This window comes from Corylus avellana, chromosome ca8, assembly GCF_901000735.1.
Source record: "Corylus avellana chromosome ca8, CavTom2PMs-1.0".
NCBI lineage: Eukaryota > Viridiplantae > Streptophyta > Magnoliopsida > Fagales > Betulaceae > Corylus > Corylus avellana.
The window spans coordinates 809,736-830,193 of record NC_081548.1 but is presented as its reverse complement, the minus strand read 5'-3'; the positions used below and the strand labels follow the sequence as shown (position 1 = coordinate 830,193).

Sequence of the window (20,458 nt, the reverse complement as noted above, 5' to 3'; positions counted from 1 at the left end):
AGTGAGGTTGGCGGAGTGGTGCGTTTCAGACCGGAGTTGGTGGAGAAAAGCAAATTTGACTTTGAAAAAATTAATTTTTGAGGCTCTACAAATCCGGCCTGCAACACGATGGAGGAGACAACCTGTGAGGGTTGTGAAGTGACAGGCGAGGGAGGGAGATTGCTGCTGTTGTTTCATGAGAATCGGAGATAAATCGTCAAAGACGATAAATTAATCTAGAAAAAAATCTAGAGAGAAATGAGTTATCCCTAAAAGAGATAAACTCAAAAGGAAAGAAGGCCAAAAACTGTTGAAGGAGGGAGGAAGAGGGAGACCATAAGGTTTACCCTCCTCCTCAAACTTGGGCGGCGGCTGGGTTTTCTTCAGGAGAGAGAAGAGAGTGTTTTAAGGTTTTTGGTTGTTTGTTTTGAGCTTAATATTGATATGCTTAACATCAAAGAGTTATATTGATATGCTTAGTATGGTGTTTCTTTGAAGAACTGTTAATCCTCACAATCAACTAATCATTAAAAAGAGAAGGGAAATAAAAAATCAATTAATCATTATTTCAGAACAATAATGTTACTTGTCACACCCATTTATCATACCATTAGACATGACAATCGGTATGGAATAAGCATGATAAATTGATGTGAAAAGTAGCATTCTTCCCTCCAAAATACTATGTTTCCTCTTAAAAGGGCATCAAATTAAGGGGTTCAATTTCTTTTCCTCAACCCCTTTTTTTTTAATCCACAAATCCCCTCATCCAATGGGAGTGTACAAATTCATACATTAAAAAAAGCCTGCTCTAGAAGGGTATACACACGGATTGTTGGAGGCTTTGAAGTTCTAATAGAATGATGATTACACAGTATATTTACAAACAGATACACTTGGTTAACCTTTCAATAGAAGCCTTCCATCCCATATGCTGCTGGCCTCTTGCAAGGATTATACTGCATGCTACTTATCCCCCCATATATTTGCATACTACTTACAACTAGTTGAAGTGAAAGCAAGATGATGACTGAATCTACATTGTACTTCGCCTATTGCCTATTATAAATGTAAGATTTTGCACAACACAAGAAGGCAGCCAATGCGACTGCACTGATTCCTGCAAGTAACAAGTAAAAGTAATCAAGATGTGCCTTGTTAAGATTGTTAGCAAACCAACCATCTCGGCCATCCCCACCGGTTGCTTCGTCAATGAAAGAGATTAGAAAGCTGCTTAAAAGGTTCCCAATGCCAATAACACTTAGGTAGAGGGCTAGACCCACACTCCTTAAATCAGTTGGGACCTGATCATAGAAGAACTCTTGGAGGCCAACCATTGTGAAAACATCAGCAGTTCCAAACACGACATATTGAGGAACCAACCACCACACACTCATTGGAACAGTCACACCTGGTATATCAACGAGCCCATATTCTTGAGCAGTTTTCAGCCTTTTCATTTCAACCAGAGCTGCAATTACCATGCTAAAGACAGATATAAGCATTCCAGTTCCGATTCGCTGTAACATCGTGATGCCTGAGGGTTTCTTGGTGAAAGCCCTAGCAATAGGAACAGCAATGCGGTCATATATGGGAATGAGGAGTAAAATGCACAGGCCGACAGAACATTGCAGTGAAGCAGCTGGTATCTTAAAGCCGGGAAAAATTGTTCTGTCCATGGTAGCACCTTGCTTGGTAAAGAAAGTTGGAATCTGTGCAAACACAACCGTATCCCAAGCTTGTAACCCATATGGGAACAAGCCCAAGAACTGCCTTTGCTTCTTCAACCTCACTAAAAGTACAAACCTTGCCAGCTTCTTTTGAACCATCTGCGGCCAGCAATGCTTTATTAAGGAACCTGCCACGTTGGAGGATCCAAATTGCTCTATATGAGGAGTTTTGGACTAAGTAAGCAATTAAGAGTTGTTTTAGCAACTCACCTTCCATTTTTTTTTTTTTTTTACAAAAAGAAGAGCAAGAGTAGTCAATAGTTGGGGATCATAATATGATAGAAGTTCCTAATAGTGTTATTTTCCCATTTCTTTGGGTAAGCAGAAGTTCCTTGTCTACTGCAATACTATACCATAGGTGCAAGTGGTTTTCAGTTGGTGATATACAAGGGATTCCTTAGGTGTCATCTTCGACAGTAATTATTCCTAAAGGAAGCATCTAAATGTCCCAAGGTAATGGAATTGGAGCAGTGAAGGCAATAACACATTTGTGTAGCATCTATGATACAGTATACCTTGCCCTAATCACAGATTAAAATTCAAGTAATTAAATGAATTTGATTTATATTCCAAGTGAGTGTCAAAGGGAAATGAGTTATCCTCCATGAAATGCTACATAAAAATAAAGCAAACTCGTTTTAGATGCCTCATGAAAAATGGTTAGTTTTTCCTTCTCCTTTTCCTTTTGATATATCCATATAAGATGAAAAGCATTGTTCTTACTTGAATTGGTGAGAGTTATGGTGTGGCAGGGTTCCACGAGCTTCCTCTTCAAAAGCTATTGCCGAAGGAGTAGTCCGCCAATTTCTAACTGCGGTTACAAACACCCGACCGATTCTCAGAAATGGGTTTTCCTCATCCCCTTTAGTACTATACCGGTAAGTCCTGGTACCAAGCAAGAAAACAACCAACGCAGCAAACATCGCCAGACAAGGGATTCCAAATCCCAGAGCCCAGCTAAGGTTGTCTTGCACATAGGTTAGGACCAAAATTGTAACTGCAGCGCCCCCATATACGCCAAGATACCACCAATTGAAGAATGAGCTTTTGGCTTTGCACTCCTCTGGATGTTGCCCATCAAACTGATCGGCTCCAAAAGCCTGAACACAAGGCTTGTGTCCACCTGCCCCAACGGCCACAAGATATAGAGATGCAAAGAACAAGCTTACTTGGAGCTGATTTGAAGAACCTAACGAAATGTTGGTGTTTACATGCTCAGAAGTGGTGCCGGTAGGAAGCATAGCCGACAGAGTCAACAAGCCTAGTCCCTGTGATCATCATCCTAACCCATGTCAACAAGGCATTCCTCCCAATGTTGGTGTCTAATAGGGTTTTAGTTGTAAGTTTCAATTCATTCTAAATTTGAGACCTCCAATGTTTATTAACATTTCCATCAAATAAATAACGGAATAAAAATGTTAGGGGTACTAAATTTTTTTACTAAGAAAGGCTTACTAAACTAATGCGTAGCTCGAACAAAACAATTAATTAGGATAAATGTATCGGATACTAATAAATGACAATTTGGAAAGCCTCTCTTGGTAAAAAATTTAGTATTCCTAGCATTTCTCATAACAAAAATGGATGTAAAAGTACTTTTTTTTTTCCTTTATTTATTTATTTTTATATATATTTTTTAATTAAGAGATTAAAATTTAAGCCGTTTAATTTAAAATAATTAAACTCTAAAAGAATAGCAATTTATCGATTCAGTGACGCAGAGACAGAGAGAGAGACGCGCCAGGATGTAGATGAGAGAGGCAAAGACGATAGTGCGGTAGCGCCCGATAAAAGAATCGGCCACGAATGCCCCCAAAAGCGGAAGCAACGTCGCCGTTCCGGACCACACGTTGACGCTCTCGGCCGCCGTGGCCGTGGACTGGCCGAGCGGCCCAGTGAGGTACGTTATGAGGTTGCAGCTGATCCCATAGTACGCGAACCTCTCCGCCACTTCCACACCTAATTTGCAAGTGACTAATACTCAAACGCCAAAAAAAAAAAAAAAAAAAAATTCCCTCATTTGCTTATGAGTTAGGTTCGGTGCGAGTGTTTACCTATGACGAAGGATGCAGATCTCCAGCCGCCGGATCTGGATCGAAAGACCGGACGGCCTTTGTAGTCGACGGCGCCATCGACGGTGCCTAATAGCAGTGGGGCTTTGATCGTAGAGACGGCCATTTCTTCTTTGAGACCAACCACACGCCGCAACTAAGTGTAACTGTGTAGAGCATTTCCAATGGAAGAGTCATATTTTTATGTAAAATAGCTCTTTAAAACTCACTTTTATCTAGTTTAGCTAAGCTATTTTTAAGTGTCTCCACATTCGATTAGCTATATTTTTAAAAAGAAGGTGGGAAAAGATTTGGGAAAAAGATAAAACAGGAGAGAGAAACACTAAAAAATAAAATGGCTCCCTTAAAAAGTGCTGCTACATTTAACTTTTTTTTTAGCTCTTCTAATCAAATATCTATTTTACATATATTTTTTGCTCATTCAATATGGGAGGTTTTTTGAACATTTGAAGAGCTATTCTAGATAAAAGTAACATTTGGCTCTTCCATTAGGAATGCTATAAGATAATAAGATATCTCGTAAACATTAACTTTTTGTTTCCTTCCCATTTTGTTATTTCGTTTGCGTGTGCTGACAAAATTGAAATATTGCCCCCCCATCGAGGAAACAATTTATGTAGGTCGGTCATGGACCCGACTACTGGGCCTTTCAATAGGTTCGCTATTGATAGTGGGCCTTCACAATGGATCTGGGCCATACTATAGGCTTCAGTCGAGATTAAAGCAAACACATATATATATATATAAAATTTTATTTTATTTTTATTTGAAAAAATGTTTTAATGTGATATTAAGGTGAGTAGTGTTTTTTTATGAGGTGCATATTTGAATTTTTTCTTTTTTTTTTTTTTAAAAAAAGTGTTTAGTATTTTGAATTATTTGTTAATGGTTTTAAAAAAGCTTTCTTTTTTTTTTTTTGAAAAGAAAAAAAGAATTCTCTTAGTTGTGTTAAACTCAAAACACAAAATACTTTTCAAATACTCTAAAAAAAAACACCTTTTATTGTTTTCCGGTCAGTGGTATTAAATTCAAAGAGTTCTATTGATATGCTTATTATGGTGTTCCTTTGAAGAATTCTAAATCCTAACAATCAATTATTCACTATATAATTGCTAAAAAAAAAAACAACACCACCCACCAATAAACAATCAATTAATCATTATTCCAAAAGAATAATGTTACTCTTCTTACTAATTTATCATTCTAGCTGATATGACATGTTTTAAATAGATGTTATCTATTTAAATAAACAAAATGAAAATCACTTAAAACACGTCATGTCAATTGATATAAAATGTAAGTTGAGGTTTGAATATGAAGAGTATCATTATTCCCTCCAAAATACTTTGTTTCCTCTTAAAAGAGCATCAAATCAAGGGATTCCACTCCTTTTCCTCAACCCTTTTTTATTTCTCCACAAATTCCCTCATCCAATCGGAGTGTACAAATTCATACAATAAACAAAGCCTGCTCTAGATGAGTATACACACGGATTGTTGGAGGCTTTGAATTTCTAATAGAATGATGATTACACAGTATATTTACGAATAGATACACTTGGCTAACCTTTCAATAGAAGCCTCCCATCCCATATGCTGCTTGCCTCTTCCAAGGATTATAGTGCAGCCTCCATATATCTGCATACTACTTACAACAAATTGAAGTGAAAGGAAGATGATGACTGAATCTACATTGTACTTCACCTATTATAAATGTAAGATTTTGCACAACACAAGAAGCCAGCCAATGCTACTGCACTGATTACAGCAAGTAGCCAGTAAAAGTAATCAAGATGTGCCCTGTTAAGATTATCAGCAAACCAACTATCTCGGCCATTCCCGCCAGTTGCTTCGTCAATGACAGAAACTAGAAAGCTGCTTAAAAAGCTCCCAATGCCAACAATACTGAGGTAGAGGGCTAGACCCACACTCCTTAAATCAGTTGGGACCTGATCATAAAAGAACTCTTGGAGGCCAACCATGGTGAAAACATCAGCAGTTCCAAACACAACATATTGAGGAACCAACCACCACACACTCATTGGAACAGTCACACCTGGCATATCAACCAGCCCATATTCTTGAGCAGTTTTCAGCCTTTTCATTTCGACCAGAGCTGCAACTACCATGCTAAAGGCAGATATAAGCATCCCGGTTCCGATTCTCTGTAACATCGTGATGCCGGATGGTTTCTTGGTGAAAGCCCTTGCAATAGGAACAACGATGCGGTCATATATGGGAATGAGGAGTAAAATGGACAGCCCAACAGAAGATTGCAGTGAAGCAGCCGGTATCTCAAAGCCGGGAAAAATTGTTCTGTCCATGGTAGCCCCTTGTTTGGTAAAGAAAGTTGAAATCTGTGCAAACACAATACCGTATCCCAAGCTTGTAACCCATATGGGAACAAGCCTAAGAACTGTCTTTGCTTCTTCAACCTCACTGAAAGTACAAACCTTGCCAGCTTCTTTTGAACCATCTGGGGACAGCAATGCTTTATTAAGGAACCTGCCACATTGGAGGATCCAAATCGCTCTATATGAGGAGTTTTGGCCTAAGTAAGCAATTAAGAATTGTTTTAGCAACTCAACTTCCATTTATTTTTTTTACTAAAAGAAGAGCAAGAGTAGTCAATAGTTGTGGATCACGGTGGGTGGAGTTTATTGTCTCTATTTTAATATGATAGAAGTTCCTAATAGTGTTCTTTTCCCATATCTCTGGGGAAGCAGAAGTTCCTTGTCTACTGCAATATTGTACCATAGGTGGTACAAGTGGTTTTCAGTTGGTGATATATATGGGATTCCTTAGGTGTCATCTTCCAGAGTAATTATTCCTAAAGGAAGCGTCTAAATGTCCAAAGGTAATAGAATTAGAGCAGAGAAGGCAATAACACATTTGTGTAGCATCAATGATACAATATAATGATACAATATACCTTGCCCTAATCACAAATTAAAATTAAATTAAAATAATGAAATGAATTTGATTTATATTCCAAGTGAGTGTCAAGGGAAACAAGTTATCCTCCATGAAATGCTACATAACACAAAGCAAACTCGTTTTAGATGTCTCATGAAAAATGATAGGCTGAGTAGCTTTAGTGGGATATATGACAACTTTTTTTATTTCTACACAACACTAGAGAAGTGGGAAAGGGAGAAACGGCATTGTTGGAACTAAATAGGAGGGAGAGGCTCAGAAGCAATATCCACTAAGGTACCCCATTCAGCCAATTTCAGAGCACACTCTGCTGCCACTCCTTGGCTGATGTGATTAAGCCCCATGATTTCTTTTTCTACACGACACTGGGGAAGTGGGAAAGGGAGAAACGGGATATATGACATCTTGATCATATATTTTTTTTTCTATTACATCCAAATTCTACTTGAAATTTGATAAGGGCATTGTGAGTATGCTAAAATAAAAGCATATATAAGACTTTAAAGTACGAAAAATCTTCATTAGAGCTATCTAGCTGGTTAGTATTTTTCTTTTCCTTTCCCTTTTGATATATCCATATAAGATGAAAAGCATTGTTCTTACTTGAATTGCTGAGAGTTATGGTGCGGCAGGGTTCCACGAGCTTCCTCTTCAAAAGCTATTGCCGAAGGAGTAGTGCGCCAATTTCTAACAGCGGTTACAAACACCCGGCCGATTCTCAGAAATGGGTTTTCCTCATCCCTTTTAGTACTATACCGGTAAGTCCTGGTACCAAGCAAGAAAACAACCAAAGCAGCAACCATCGCCATACAAGGGATTCCAAATCCCAGAGCCCAGCTAAGGTTGTCTTGCACATAGGTTAGGACCAACATTGTAACTGCAGCACCCCCACAGACGCCAAGATACCACCAATTGAAGAATGAGCTTCTGGCTTTGCACTCCTCTGGATCTTGCCCATCAAACTGATCTGCTCCAAAAGCCTGAACACAAGGCTTGTGTCCACCGGCCCCAATGGCCACAAGATATAGAGATACAAAGAACAAGGTCACTTGGAGCAGACTTGAAGAACCCAACGAAATGTTGTTGTCCACGTAGTCAGAAGTTGTGCCAGTAGGAAGCATAGCCGACAGAGTCAACAAGCCCAGTCCCTGTGATCATCGTCCCAACCCATGTCAACAAGCCATTCCTCCCAAAATTCACATAAAACAATAAATTGACATGGGATTTCAATTTAATAGGGTTTTAGTTGTAAATTTGAATTCATTCTGAATTCGAAACCTTCCATAAACATTTCCCAAATCTGTTTAGTTTAAATAATTAAAATTTTAACAATTCGAACTCTAAAAGAAAAGCAATTTATACGATTCAGTGGCGCGGAGAGAGAGACGCACCAGGATGTAGATATGAGAGGCAACGACGACAGTGCGGTAGCGCCCGAGAAAAGAATCGGCCACGAATGCCCCCAAAAGCGGAAGCAACGACGCCGTTCCGGACCACGCGTTGACGTTCTCGGCCGCCGTGGCCGTGGACTGGCCCAGCGGCCCAGTGAGGTAAGTTATGAGGTTGCAGCTGATCCCATAGTACGCGAATCTCTCCGCCACTTCCACACCTAATTTGACGTGTCTAATATTCAAACTCAAAAAAAAATAAAAAATAAAAATTCCCTCATTTGCTTATGAGTTATAAGGCTCGGTGCGAGTGTTTACCTATGATGAAGGATGCGGATCTCCATCCGCCGGACCTGGATCGGAGGACCGGACGGCCTTTGCAGTCAACGGCGTCATCGACGGTGTCTAGTAGCAGTGGGGCGTCGATCGTAGAGATGGCCATTTCTTATTCGAGACCAACCACACGCCGCCAATAGAGCAATTAAGGGAAAGATATTTCGTACACAACTTTTTTTCTTCCGATTTTGTTATTTCGTTTGCGAGTGCTGACAAGATTGAATTATTGCCCCCATCAAGAAAAAATGATTGAAATAATATTATTATACTTTTTGAAATACATATTCCTTCCTACCGAACACTTCACTCATTTTTATTTTATCATCTAAACTATTCTAACATGGTTTCAAAGAAATTTATTTATTTATCTGCATTATCATTTGCAAGAGTGCACTTACAGCAAGGGAACTGTATTCATCTTTTACTTTGCCTATTATAAATGTAAGATTTTGCAAAGTACATGTATGCAGCGAATGCAATTACACTTATTCCGACAAGCACCCAATAAAAATAGTCAAGATGTGCTCGGTTAAGATTATCAGCAAACCAACTATCTCGGCCATCCTTGCTAGTTGCTTCCTCAATTATGGAAACAAGAAAGCTGCTTAAAAAATTTCCGACACCAACAATGCAGAGATAGAGGGCGAGACCCACACTCCTCAATTCAATTGGGACCTGATCATAGAAGAATTCTTGCAAACCAACCATGGTGAAAACATCAGCAATTCCGGACAAAATGTATTGAGGAACCAACCACCAAATACTCATTGGAATGGTCACGTTTGGCAGATCAACCAAACCATATTCTTGAGCTGTTTTGAGCCTTTTCATTTCAGTCAGAGCTGCAACAAACATGCAGATCACAGACAGAAACATCCCAGCTCCAATTCTCTGTAGCATCGTGATGCCACGGGGCTTCCTGGTGAAAGCTCTTACTATAGGAACAAAAATGCAGTCATATACTGGAATGAAAAGTACCATGGCCAAGCCACCAAAGGCTTGTAGTGAAGCGGCTGGTATGTCAAAGCCAGGGAAAATTTTTCTGTCCATAGTAGCCCCTTGCTTTGTATAGAAAGTTGTGGCTTGTGCAAACACAATACCGTATCCCATGGTCGTCGCCCAAATTGGAACAAGCCTAAGAGCTGCCTTTGCTTCTTCAACCTCATTCACAGTACAAACATTGCCTTCATCTTCTGAACCATCTCGAGACACTAAGGCTTTGTTGAGGAACCTGGAACATAGATAGAGGATCAAAATCGCTATGCTAACATGTTTATATATAGAGTAATGCTATTTAGTAGACAATTATAACCGCCGTATAATTAAAAGGACATGACAATAAAACACGCAATGTCAATTTGAGTGAAATGAATATCATAAATATGGGTGTAAAGAGTAGTATTACTATGGAAAGACACTTAAAACACGTCATGTTAGTTGGTGTGATATGAGTGTAATAAATTGGTATGAAAAGTAGCAACTAGCATTCCTCTTTTCTTTTTTGTTTTTTGTGTGACATTTTCATTGAATGGTTCTCTTACTTGAATTGTTCGGAGCTATGGTGCGGGAGAGCTGAAGGGGTGGTCCGCCAGTTCCTCAGTGAAGCAACAAACACCCGACCAATTCTCACAAATGGGCTTTTCCCCTTCCCTTTGACACTATACCGATAAGTCCTAGCACCGACCAAAAAGACACCCAAAGCTAAGACCATCACAAAACAGGGGATTCCAAATCCTAGACCCCAGCTAAGGTTGTCTTGTATATAGCTCATCATCACTGTTGTTATAGTGCTGCCCGCACACACACCAAAGTACCACCAATTGAAGAATGAGCTTTTGGCTTCGCACTCCTCTGGATCTTGCTCATCAAACTGATCCGCCCCAAAAGCCTGAACACAAGGCTTGTGCCCCCCCTGCCCAACAGCTACTATATACAGAGATACAAACAATAAGATTTCTTGGACCTGATTTGAAGAACCCAGTTTGATTTTGGTGTCTATGGAGTCGGAAGAAGTGCTTTGAGAAGGAAGCATAGCCGACAGAGTCAACAAGCATAGTCCCTGTGTTTCAATTCAAACATAGATTAGCGGAGAAATTTTCAATTTTCTTGTGTAGCAGCAACATGAGAGAGACAGAGACAGAGAGAGGTGATCATTACTAGGATGTAGATGAGAGAAGCAATGACAATAGTGCGGAAGCGGCCCAGAAATGAATCGGCCACGAATGCCCCCAAAAGTGGAAGCAACATCGCCGTGCCCGACCATGCGTTGATGTTCTCGGCCGCGGTGGCCGTGGACTGGCCGAGCGGCCCAGTGAGGTACGTTATGAGGTTGCAGCTGATCCCATAGTAGGCGAACCTCTCCGCCACTTCCACACCTAGGATAATCAAAACTCAAAAGTAATACAATTTTCATTCAAAACATTCCTAATATGCTCATGGGGGTTGGGAGTGGGATTTTTACCTAAGATGAAAGATGCAGACCGCCAACCGCCAGACTTTAATCGGAGGACTGGATGGCCTTCAAAGTCAACGGCGCCACCGACTGTCTCTAATAGCAGTGGTACTTCGAGGGTTGGCTGTGGCGGCCATTTCTTCATCGATGGGACGAATTGAAACAGAGGAAATTAATAAATATTTTCTTTTCAAAGTTTGCTTCTGATCTGCTACTTCTTTTATAAGTTTGACAATATTTTAGTTTGGGACCTTTGGGTTTTAGTACTAGTAGTTGGTCGTTCACTTTAATTCGTCTGTCAGTCATGCAATAATAACCCATGTACGTGGCGGAACTTAGGGGGTGTTTGGACTGTAGTTGATGTAGATTGATGTGAAAAAAAAGTAGGAATGTTTGATATAAAAAAAATGAAAAAGTGGTATGGAAAAGTGAAAAAGTTTTGTTTTGTAGTGATTTTTTTATTTGAATAATAATAAAAAGTAAATTATTTGATATTAAAAGTGAAAAAGTTAGAATATTTTGATGTTGATTTTTTAAAAAAATTGTGATGAACAGTATTTGGGCCAATCCCATCCCCATTATCAAACAAAGCCTTAATGGGCCCCGCCTGTCTCTTCCGATGTTTACCAATGACCCTGGACTGTACCATGTTTGCCAGTCCAGGGTCATTGGCAAACAAGGCCTTAAGGTCCCAAAAAATGGCCTTCGACAATAACAAAATTACAAAAAGTTCGAGTATTATTCACCAATTTTTATAGCGAATGTAAATTTATTATTAAATTTGTGTGAGATTCATATTATTTTATAAATTTAATAAAGATTAATTAAATTTATAAAAAGAAATGATAAAGTATAATTAAGAGAATAATGTATAATATGTCTCCAATAAAATTAAAAAAAATATAAAACACGTGGATAAAAACAAATGCTTCCAGCAGGAACAATACATGCCTTTCTTTTTGGCAATGATTTTTGTTTTGAGAAAAAATTACATGTAGATAAAAAAATATGATTTTTTGAATATGTCAAATGATTACTTTTTCTTTTTCTTTTTCTTTTTTTTTTATTTATTATGATTTAAAAATATATTGAATGCATAATTTATTTGGTGACATGTTATTAGATTCAACGTATATATTAACCGACCTAGGTATGCTAAATTTATTTTACATTTGACTAGTTTAGTTGTTGTATCTCAAGAACATGTAAAAGAATGATAGGTAAATCTTTGAAGCCCTAAATTTTTTTTTCATTTCCTTTTCCTTAATTCTATATTAATTAATTTAGTAAATTTAATTTTAGTTAACATTTCACTTTCTCTAATTCTTAGTTGAGAAAACAAATAATTGAATTATTTTATTTTTCTACGCACTAAAAAAAAATTGGAAAAAATATAATTTAGCCTCCCAAACTACCGGTTATTTACGATTGAGCCTCCCAATGTTCAAAAAGTAATAAAATAGCCTCCCAAACTATCAAACAATTGCAATTTGATCACTCTATTAGTCATTACCGTCAAACAAGATGAAAAATTCAATACGAGTCATTTTGACAAGGTTAAATTACTAAAATGTCTTTTTGAAAACAATTAAAAAAATGCCTCCAAAACGATGTCATTTTGAGAAAAAAAAATTAAAAAATTAATTAAAAAACAATGGTTTGGTTTGGCCACCCCCACAACGCCATCGATCCCACCGCCAAATTCTATGGCTTAGTCCCAGATGGCCTTTTTCAAAAATGTGGATCGTCGAGAGCGGTTTCTGAGAAATTTTTTGCCGGAAACAATGGTACTGGAACTTTTCTGAGAAATTGCCAACTGGAATATGGTTTTTACGTGGGCATCAGGTGCTTGATTTGTCTGATAATTTGCTGGAGGGAGAGTTCATGAAGGAATTGAAGCTTAATTTGATTTGAGAGCAATAAATTAAGCAAGAACCGGTTCTCCGGAAAGCTATTGGGGGATATTGGAGTTTTTTTTGTTCTAAAATTGGTTGATTTTAGTGAGAAGTCCCAGAGTTGCTGCAGAGACTTAGTTCATTTGACTTACTCAATGTCAAAATGCATTAACCTTTTGGCTATGGATGTTAACCATAATCATTTGACACTTGGCAGGGAAGCCAATTTCAACACCCATTCTTCAAAACTCAGAACATGGTTCACAATCATAAACAATCTTGCGTAGAAGGGACACCAAAAAAGCCTATCTTTTAAGCATACCCAATTCGTAAAATCTGTAATACAAATCAAATCATTCGATTGACAACTGACAAGTAAACTTGATAAGCAAGTTCAACAACCAAAAGAAGAAAAAACACCCAAATTGTAAAATCTATAATACAAATCAAATCATTCGATTGACAACTGACAAGTAAACTTGATCAGCAAGTTCAACAGCCAAAAGAAGAAAAAACAGCATCTATCAAAAACAGAGAAAGTGGAATATGAATATGGGCGGTGGGTTGGGTGGTGGACTGTGCAAGGGGTTTGAATATGGCCGATGGGCGGTGGAGATCGAATCGGGCCGGTGGTATCGACCTGGACGATGGTGGTGGGTCTCTGTTTGTGCGGTGGCGGCATGTTCCAGCATCGGCGGTGGGCTGGCCGGTTATGTGCGGCCATGGTTTTCAGCTTTAGGTTGAATGGGATTGGTTTTCAGTCGTAAGGATGAGGTTAGAATGTTTTAATCAGGTGTATTCAACAACATTTTTTAACTTGTTATAAGATGATGTGTCACTCAATTAATGGTTGGCAAAAAATAATTTGGAGGCCTTCTTAAAATTGATTTTTTTTTTTTTTCAAAATGGCATTTTAGTAACTTAACCTTACAAAAATGATGTCATATTGAATTTTTCATCCTATTTGACAGTGATGACTAATGGAGTGGTCAAATTGCAACTGGTTGGTAGTTTGGAGGGCTACTTTGGTAGTGTTTGGCAAACAGCACCACACTATTCATCTCATTTTTCAAAAAAAAATCAACATCAAAATATTCTCACTTTTTATATTACATAATTTATTTTTTATTACTATTTAAATAAAAAAAATCACTACAAAACAAAACTTTTCAATACAACTTTTTCAGTTTTCTATATTAATTATTACACTCATTTTTTTCCTCACCAATCATGAACAGTGCATTGTAAATGGCTTATTGTTTACCAAATAAGGCCTTTATTACTTTTTGAACATTGGGAAGCTAAATCGTAAATAGCTAGTAGTTTGGAGGCTAAATTATATTTTTTCCATAAAAATTTTACTTGAGAAATTACTTTTTGGAAAAAATATAAAAAAGCCTCAACCAGCCGTTTTCGATTTAGCCCCCTAATGTTTCAAAAGTGATAAAGTAGCCCCCCAAACTACCAAACTATTGCATTTTGGCCACTCTGTTAGTCAAAACCGTCAATTTGGACGAAAACTGCAAAATAACGTCGTTTTGTTGGGGGCTACTTTATCACTTTCTGAACATTAGAAGGCTAAAATGAAAACGACAGGTAGTTTAGGGGTTTTTCTTTTATATTTTTCCCAATTTTTTTTTTTTTTTCATAAAAAGGCATTGTAGTAACTTACCCATAACAAAACGACGTAAATTTGCAGTTTCCGTCCAAACTGACGGTTTTGACTAACAGAGTGGCCAAAATACAATAGTTTGGTAGTTTGGGGGTTACTTTATCATTTTTGGAACATTAGTGGGCTAAATCGAAAACGGCTAGTAGTTTAGGAGGCTTTTTTATATTTTTTCCTTACTTTTTGGAAAAAATATAAAAAAGCCCACTAAACTACCAGCTATTTTCGTTTTAGTTCTCCTAATATTCAAAAAGTGATAAAGTAACCCTCAAACAGCCAAACAGTTGCAATTTGGTCACTCTGTTAGTCATTACCGTCAAATATGATGAAAAATTCAAAACTACGTTGTTTTGGCAAGGTTAAGTTACTAAAATGCCCTTTTGGAAAAAAAAAATCAATTAAAAAAATGCCCCCCCAAAACGACATCATTTTGAGTGGAAGAAAAAAATAATAATAATGAAAAAAATGAAAGCAGTGAAATGAGCGGTCCACTTTAATTACCTTTTGATCCAGCTACGGAGCCTGTCGGTGGAGGTGCAAGGCCTGGTGCAGGCGTTGTGGATTCATTATAGAATTGGTACAACTCGTACCTAACATTACAACTAGGGAAGAGAACTCTTCCCCCTTGTTTTCCACTAGAATATATAGGAAGACGGTTTCCTGAAGACAACTATTGTAGTCGGCGCTGGACAAGTCTGGCATGCACTGTAGAAAGTTGTACAGATTTTGAAACTGGGAAAAATTCACTTCCTTAGTCCCAAACTTCTTAACACCAATCGGAAAGTTGGAAGCCTCAGTTGTTAGTTGGGTTAGTGTTTTGTTCAATAGCTGGTTGAATAGGTCCTGCTCGGTGATGTTCTGTGTGTTCCACATGTGAATTCTAGGTCTTACGGTCACGGTGGAGAAGATAGACTCGTTGGAGTAGCGTACTATGCACTCGTCGTACCAGATAACCGCCATCTTTTCCGTTGAACATTTACTGGCCAGCTCCCGAATTGCGTGGACCATGCATTTTTGACAAATTTCAGCAATGACATCTCCGCAGTAGAGGAAGAGACTGTAGACGGGGTGGCTTGCCAGCCACTCCCCCATGGCCTATGGGGCGGCTAGCGAGCCACCTCATAGGCCATGGGGTGGCTGGCGAGCCACCCCTAAAGGCCTAAACTTTAGGGTTTTTGCTTTTTTGGGGTGCATTTTTAATTTTTTTTTTTTTCCAAAAGGACATTTTAGTAACTTAACTTCACCAAAACGACATTGTTTTGTATTTTTCATCCAATTTCACAGTGTTGACTAACAAAGAGACCAAATTGCAACTGTTTAGTAATTTTGAAGGCTATTTTATCACTTTTTGAGCATTATGAGCTAAAATAAAAATGACTAGTAGTTTAGGGGTCTAAAAAATATTTTTCCCTTACTTTTTACTATTTTTTAAAGAGTATTAATAGTCATGCTAAAAAAAAAAAAAAAAACAAATCACGTTGGATTCGGTGCGAGTGTTACCTATATATGATAAAAGATGCGGATCTCCAACTGCCGGAGCTGGATCGGAGGACCGGACGGCCTTTGTAGTCAACGGCACCATCGACAGTGTCTAATAGCAGTTAGGGCCTCGATCGTATAGATGGCCATTTCTTCTTTGACATTAATTGACACCAACGTAAATATATTTCGTACACAACTCTTTTTTCCATGTTTTGTTATTACGTTTGCTTGTGCTGATTGACAAGGTTGAATTACTGCCCCCATCGACGAAAATGTCACTTTTTGTAATAATATTCTTCTCTACTACCACCAAACACGAGACTATGAAACCTTTACAACGCTATTTATTTATTATTATTATTTATTTTTTGAACTGTTTACAACGCTTTTGTACTAATAATGCTATTAATTATATTGTAACGAAGACTCTCTACTTTCTTTTTTCTTTTTTTAAATATAATAAATTTCCTCTGTTTGGATATCAATCACATTGACATTAATTGCTATACTTTCAGAAAGAGTATTCATGCAAAAGAGAAGATGAATAAACGAAGAGAAGCTCTTAGGAAAAAAAAAAAAAATGGGGTTGAGAGAATAATATGTAATATTCATCTTGTATTAAGTATAGCAGGTCTCATTTGTTTTTAAGATTTTTTTAACATATCATTGAAACCATTCTAACATGGCTTCTAAACTATTATAACAATGCACTTACGACAAGGGAATTTGTATTCACCTCGTAATTTGCCTATTATAAATGTAAGATCTTGCAAAATACAAGTATGCAACGAATGCAACTACACTGATTCCAGCAAGCACCAAATAAAAATAGTCAAGATGTGCCTTGTTCAGATTATCAGCAAACCAACTATCTTGGCCATCCTTGCTAGTTGCTTCCTCAATTATGGAAACAAGAAAGCTGCTTAAAAAACTCCCAACACCAATAGTACAGAGATAGAGGGCGATACCCACACTCCTCAGTTCAACTGGGACCTGATCATAGAAGAATTCTTGTTGACCAACCAAGGTGAAAGCATCAGCAATTCCACACAAAACATATTGAGGAACTAACCACCAAATACTCATTGGAATGGTCACATCCGGCATATCAACCAGCCCATACTTTTGAGCTGTTTTGAGCCTTTTCATCTCAATTAGAGCTGCAACAACCATGCTGATGACAGATATAACCATCCCAGTTCCAATTCTCTGCAGCATTGTGATGCCATTAGGCTTCCTGGTGAAAGCTCTTGCTGTAGGAACAAGAATGCAATCATAAACTGGAATGAAGAGTACAATAGTTAGTCCAATAAAGCATTGTAGCGCAGCAGCTGGTATGTCAAAGCCCGGAAAAATTGTTCTGTCCATGGTAGCCCCTTGTTTTGTAAAGAAAGTTGAGGTTTGCGCAAACACAATGCTGTATCCCAAACTCGTTGCCCAAATTGGAACAAGCCTAAGAGCTGCCTTTGCTTCTTCAACCTCATTGACGGTACAAACCTCGCCTTCTTCTTTTGAAGCATCTGAAGACAGCAAGGCTTTGTTGAGGAACCTGCAACATGCATAGAGGATCAAAATCGCTCTGCAACTGGAGTTTATATCCCAGTTTGATTAAATAGTTATCTTACTTGAATTGTTGGCAGCTATTATGGTGCGGGAGGGCTCTACAAACTTCCTCCTCTTCAGTAGCTACAGTGGAAGCGGTGGTCCGCCAGTTCATCAGTGCGGCAACAAACACACGACCAATTCTCACAAATGCGCTTTTCTCCTTCCCTTTCTCACTATACCGATAAGTCCTAGTGCCAACCAAAAAGACGCCCAAAGCAAAGATCATCACAATACAGGGGATTCCAAATCCTAGGCCCCAGCTAAGGTTGTCTTGTATATAGCTCATTATCGCTGTTGTTACTGCGCCACCCGCACATACACCAAAGAACCACCAATTGAAGAATGAGCTTTTGGCTCTGCACTCGTCTGGATCTTGCCCATCAAACTGATCCGCCCCAAAAGCCTGAACACAAGGCTTGTGCCCCCCATGCCCAACAGCTACTATATACAGAGATGCAAAGAATAAGATTTCTTGGAGCTGATTTGAAGAACCCAGTACGATTTTGGTGTCTAAGTTGTCAGAAGAAGTGCTTAGAGAAGGAAGCATAGCCGACAGAGTCAACAACCCCAGTCCCTGTTTTTCAATTCAAAGATAGATTAGCAGAGGAATTTTCAATTTTCATGTGTAGCAGCAACTTAATTGAGAGAAAGAGAGAGAGAGAGAGGGGTGAACATTACGAGAATGTAGATGAGAGAAGCAATGACAATAGTGCGGTAGCGGCCCAGAAACGAATCGGCCAGAAACGCACCCAAAAGAGGAAGCAGCGCCGCCGTGCCGATCCACGCGTTGACGTTCTCGGCCGCGGTGGCCGTTGACTGCCCCAGCTGCCCCGTCAAATATATTATAAGGTTGCAGCTGATCCCACAATACGCAAACCGCTCCGCCACTTCCACACCTATGACAATCAAAAGTAGTAAAATTTTCATTCCTCATTTACATATGCTCATGCATGCATGGGGCCGGTGGGCCTGTTGTTAACTTACCGATGATGAAAGATGCGGACCTCCAACCGCTAGAGTTTGATCGGAGGACCGGACGGCCTTTGTAGTCGACGACACCACCGACGGGGTCCAATAGCAGTGGTGTTTCGATGGTGGCCATTTTGCTTTCGAGAATTTAATTTGTTGGTCGCTTTGTAGGCGAGTACCGTGAGTTCTACTCTGCAACAACAATTTAATAAAAAAAAGGAAAAAATATAAAAAGCCTCCCAAGCTTTCAGTCGTTTTTGATTTAGCCATCTAATATTTTAAAAGTGATAAAGTAGCCTCTCAAACTATCAAATTATTACATTTTGGCAACTCCGTTAGTCAAAACCGTCAGTTTGGACCGAAACTGAAAACTACGTCGTTTTGTTATGGGGTAAGTTACTACAATGCCCTTTTATGAAAAAAAAAAAAAAAATTGGGAAAAATATAAAAAAGCCCCCCAAACTACCAGCCGTTTTCATTTTAGCCCCATAATATTCAGAAAGTGATAAAGTAGCCCCCAACAAAACGACGTCATTTTTCAATTTCCGTTCAAACTGACGGTTTTGACTAACAGAGTGACCAAAATGTAATAGTTTGGTAGTTTAGGGGGTTAGTTTATCACTTTTAAAACATTAGAGGGCTAAATCGAAAACGACTGGTAGTTTGGAAGGCTTTTTTTTATATTTTTCCCTAAAAAAAAGAAACAAATTAAGTGTGTACTCACTAGTACTTTTGTGTTTGGTGAATATTGAAATTTTTTTTTGAAACAGTTGATATTGAAAATTATTAACCTTCAATAACGATAGTTAGGTTTGAATAGTGTTAAAGTATAGAGTTAAGATTATATAGGTCAATTCTAATCGGACATATTTAATTAAATATGTTAAACCACTTAATTATAATCCGATAATTTTGTATTAAATTTGTGAAGTGTGTCAAAAATTGTCTGTAGTAAGCAATTAAAAAAAACTTTTAATTAATTGACTCATATATCCAAACAAGTCTAAATTTGTTGGCCGAGCACTTGCAATCAGGCATAAAAATGCTGCCAATTCCGATCGCGAACTGACAATTATAATTTTGGGTTAAAGTCCTTTGAGTTACTAGTTATTTTCATTAAAAAAAAAAAAAAAAAAAAAAGGAGTCTCACGAACCAACAAGTTTGTCACTTAGACACACTTGTGGCAAAAAGGCCACTCCGTTAATAATTAAACTGAATAGAAAAATAAAATTTGACTAAAATCTTCGAAAATACCCTTACTTTTACAATTGAAAAACTAAATTTATCATTTATAATTATTAATCAGTAAAAAAAAAAAAGAAAAAAGAAAACTAAGTAACTAACCATAAAAATAAAATAAAAAATAAAAAGGAAAAGTCTATCAATAATAAATAACAGGAAATCTTCAGTTTTTTTTTTTTAATGTCAGTTTTATAAAGTACAAATCTGATTTTTAATGGTTATTTCGAAAGATTTTGGTTAAATTTATTATTTCATCCTTTTTAAAGGTCAACCCCTATGCAATAGCCTTTTTAACACAAAGTATTAACGTTGTGTCCATTTTAATTAAATATTGTGATCATTTTTTTTTTTTCACTATTATTAAAAGCATCTTGGAGATCAATGAGATAAGCTATATGTTCAAAATGATCTCTACAATATAGCTGTTTAATGAAAATGGCTAAATACGTATATATCAACATCACAACCAATTATCGATTGACACGCAATATAATTGATTAGTCACGCCACTCCTCATTAGGAAACAAGGTCAATTTCATTTGTGTTATTTATTCTTTTTCACCCCCTTTATTTCATCATCTTACTTATTCTAACATGATTTCGTAGTAGAGTTTTTTCACGTTATCATTTGCAACAGTGCACTTATAGCAAGAGACTTTGTAATCAGCTTGTACTTCGCCTATTATAAATGTAATTTAAAAA

At 37.8% G+C, this 20,458-nt stretch overlaps 1 protein-coding gene and 1 pseudogene across 1 annotated transcript; both read right to left on the bottom strand.

Moving 5' to 3' along the window:
- Positions 1-582: 582 nt before the first annotated feature.
- LOC132190547 (uncharacterized) lies at positions 583-8,739 on the bottom strand (annotated as a pseudogene).
- Positions 8,740-8,835: 96 nt separating this feature from the next.
- On the bottom strand, positions 8,836-18,665 carry LOC132190548 (uncharacterized). Its single transcript, XM_059605571.1, has 8 exons — positions 18,529-18,665; positions 18,223-18,440; positions 17,565-18,118; positions 16,691-17,488; positions 10,903-10,985; positions 10,599-10,816; positions 9,983-10,500; positions 8,836-9,672 (listed from the first exon to the last, which is right to left on the bottom strand). Exons 1-8 carry the CDS (start codon positions 18,644-18,646, stop codon positions 8,856-8,858), a joined length of 3,324 nt encoding a protein of 1,107 aa, XP_059461554.1. The 5' UTR covers positions 18,647-18,665; the 3' UTR covers positions 8,836-8,855.
- Between the last annotated feature and the right edge of the window lie 1,793 nt (positions 18,666-20,458).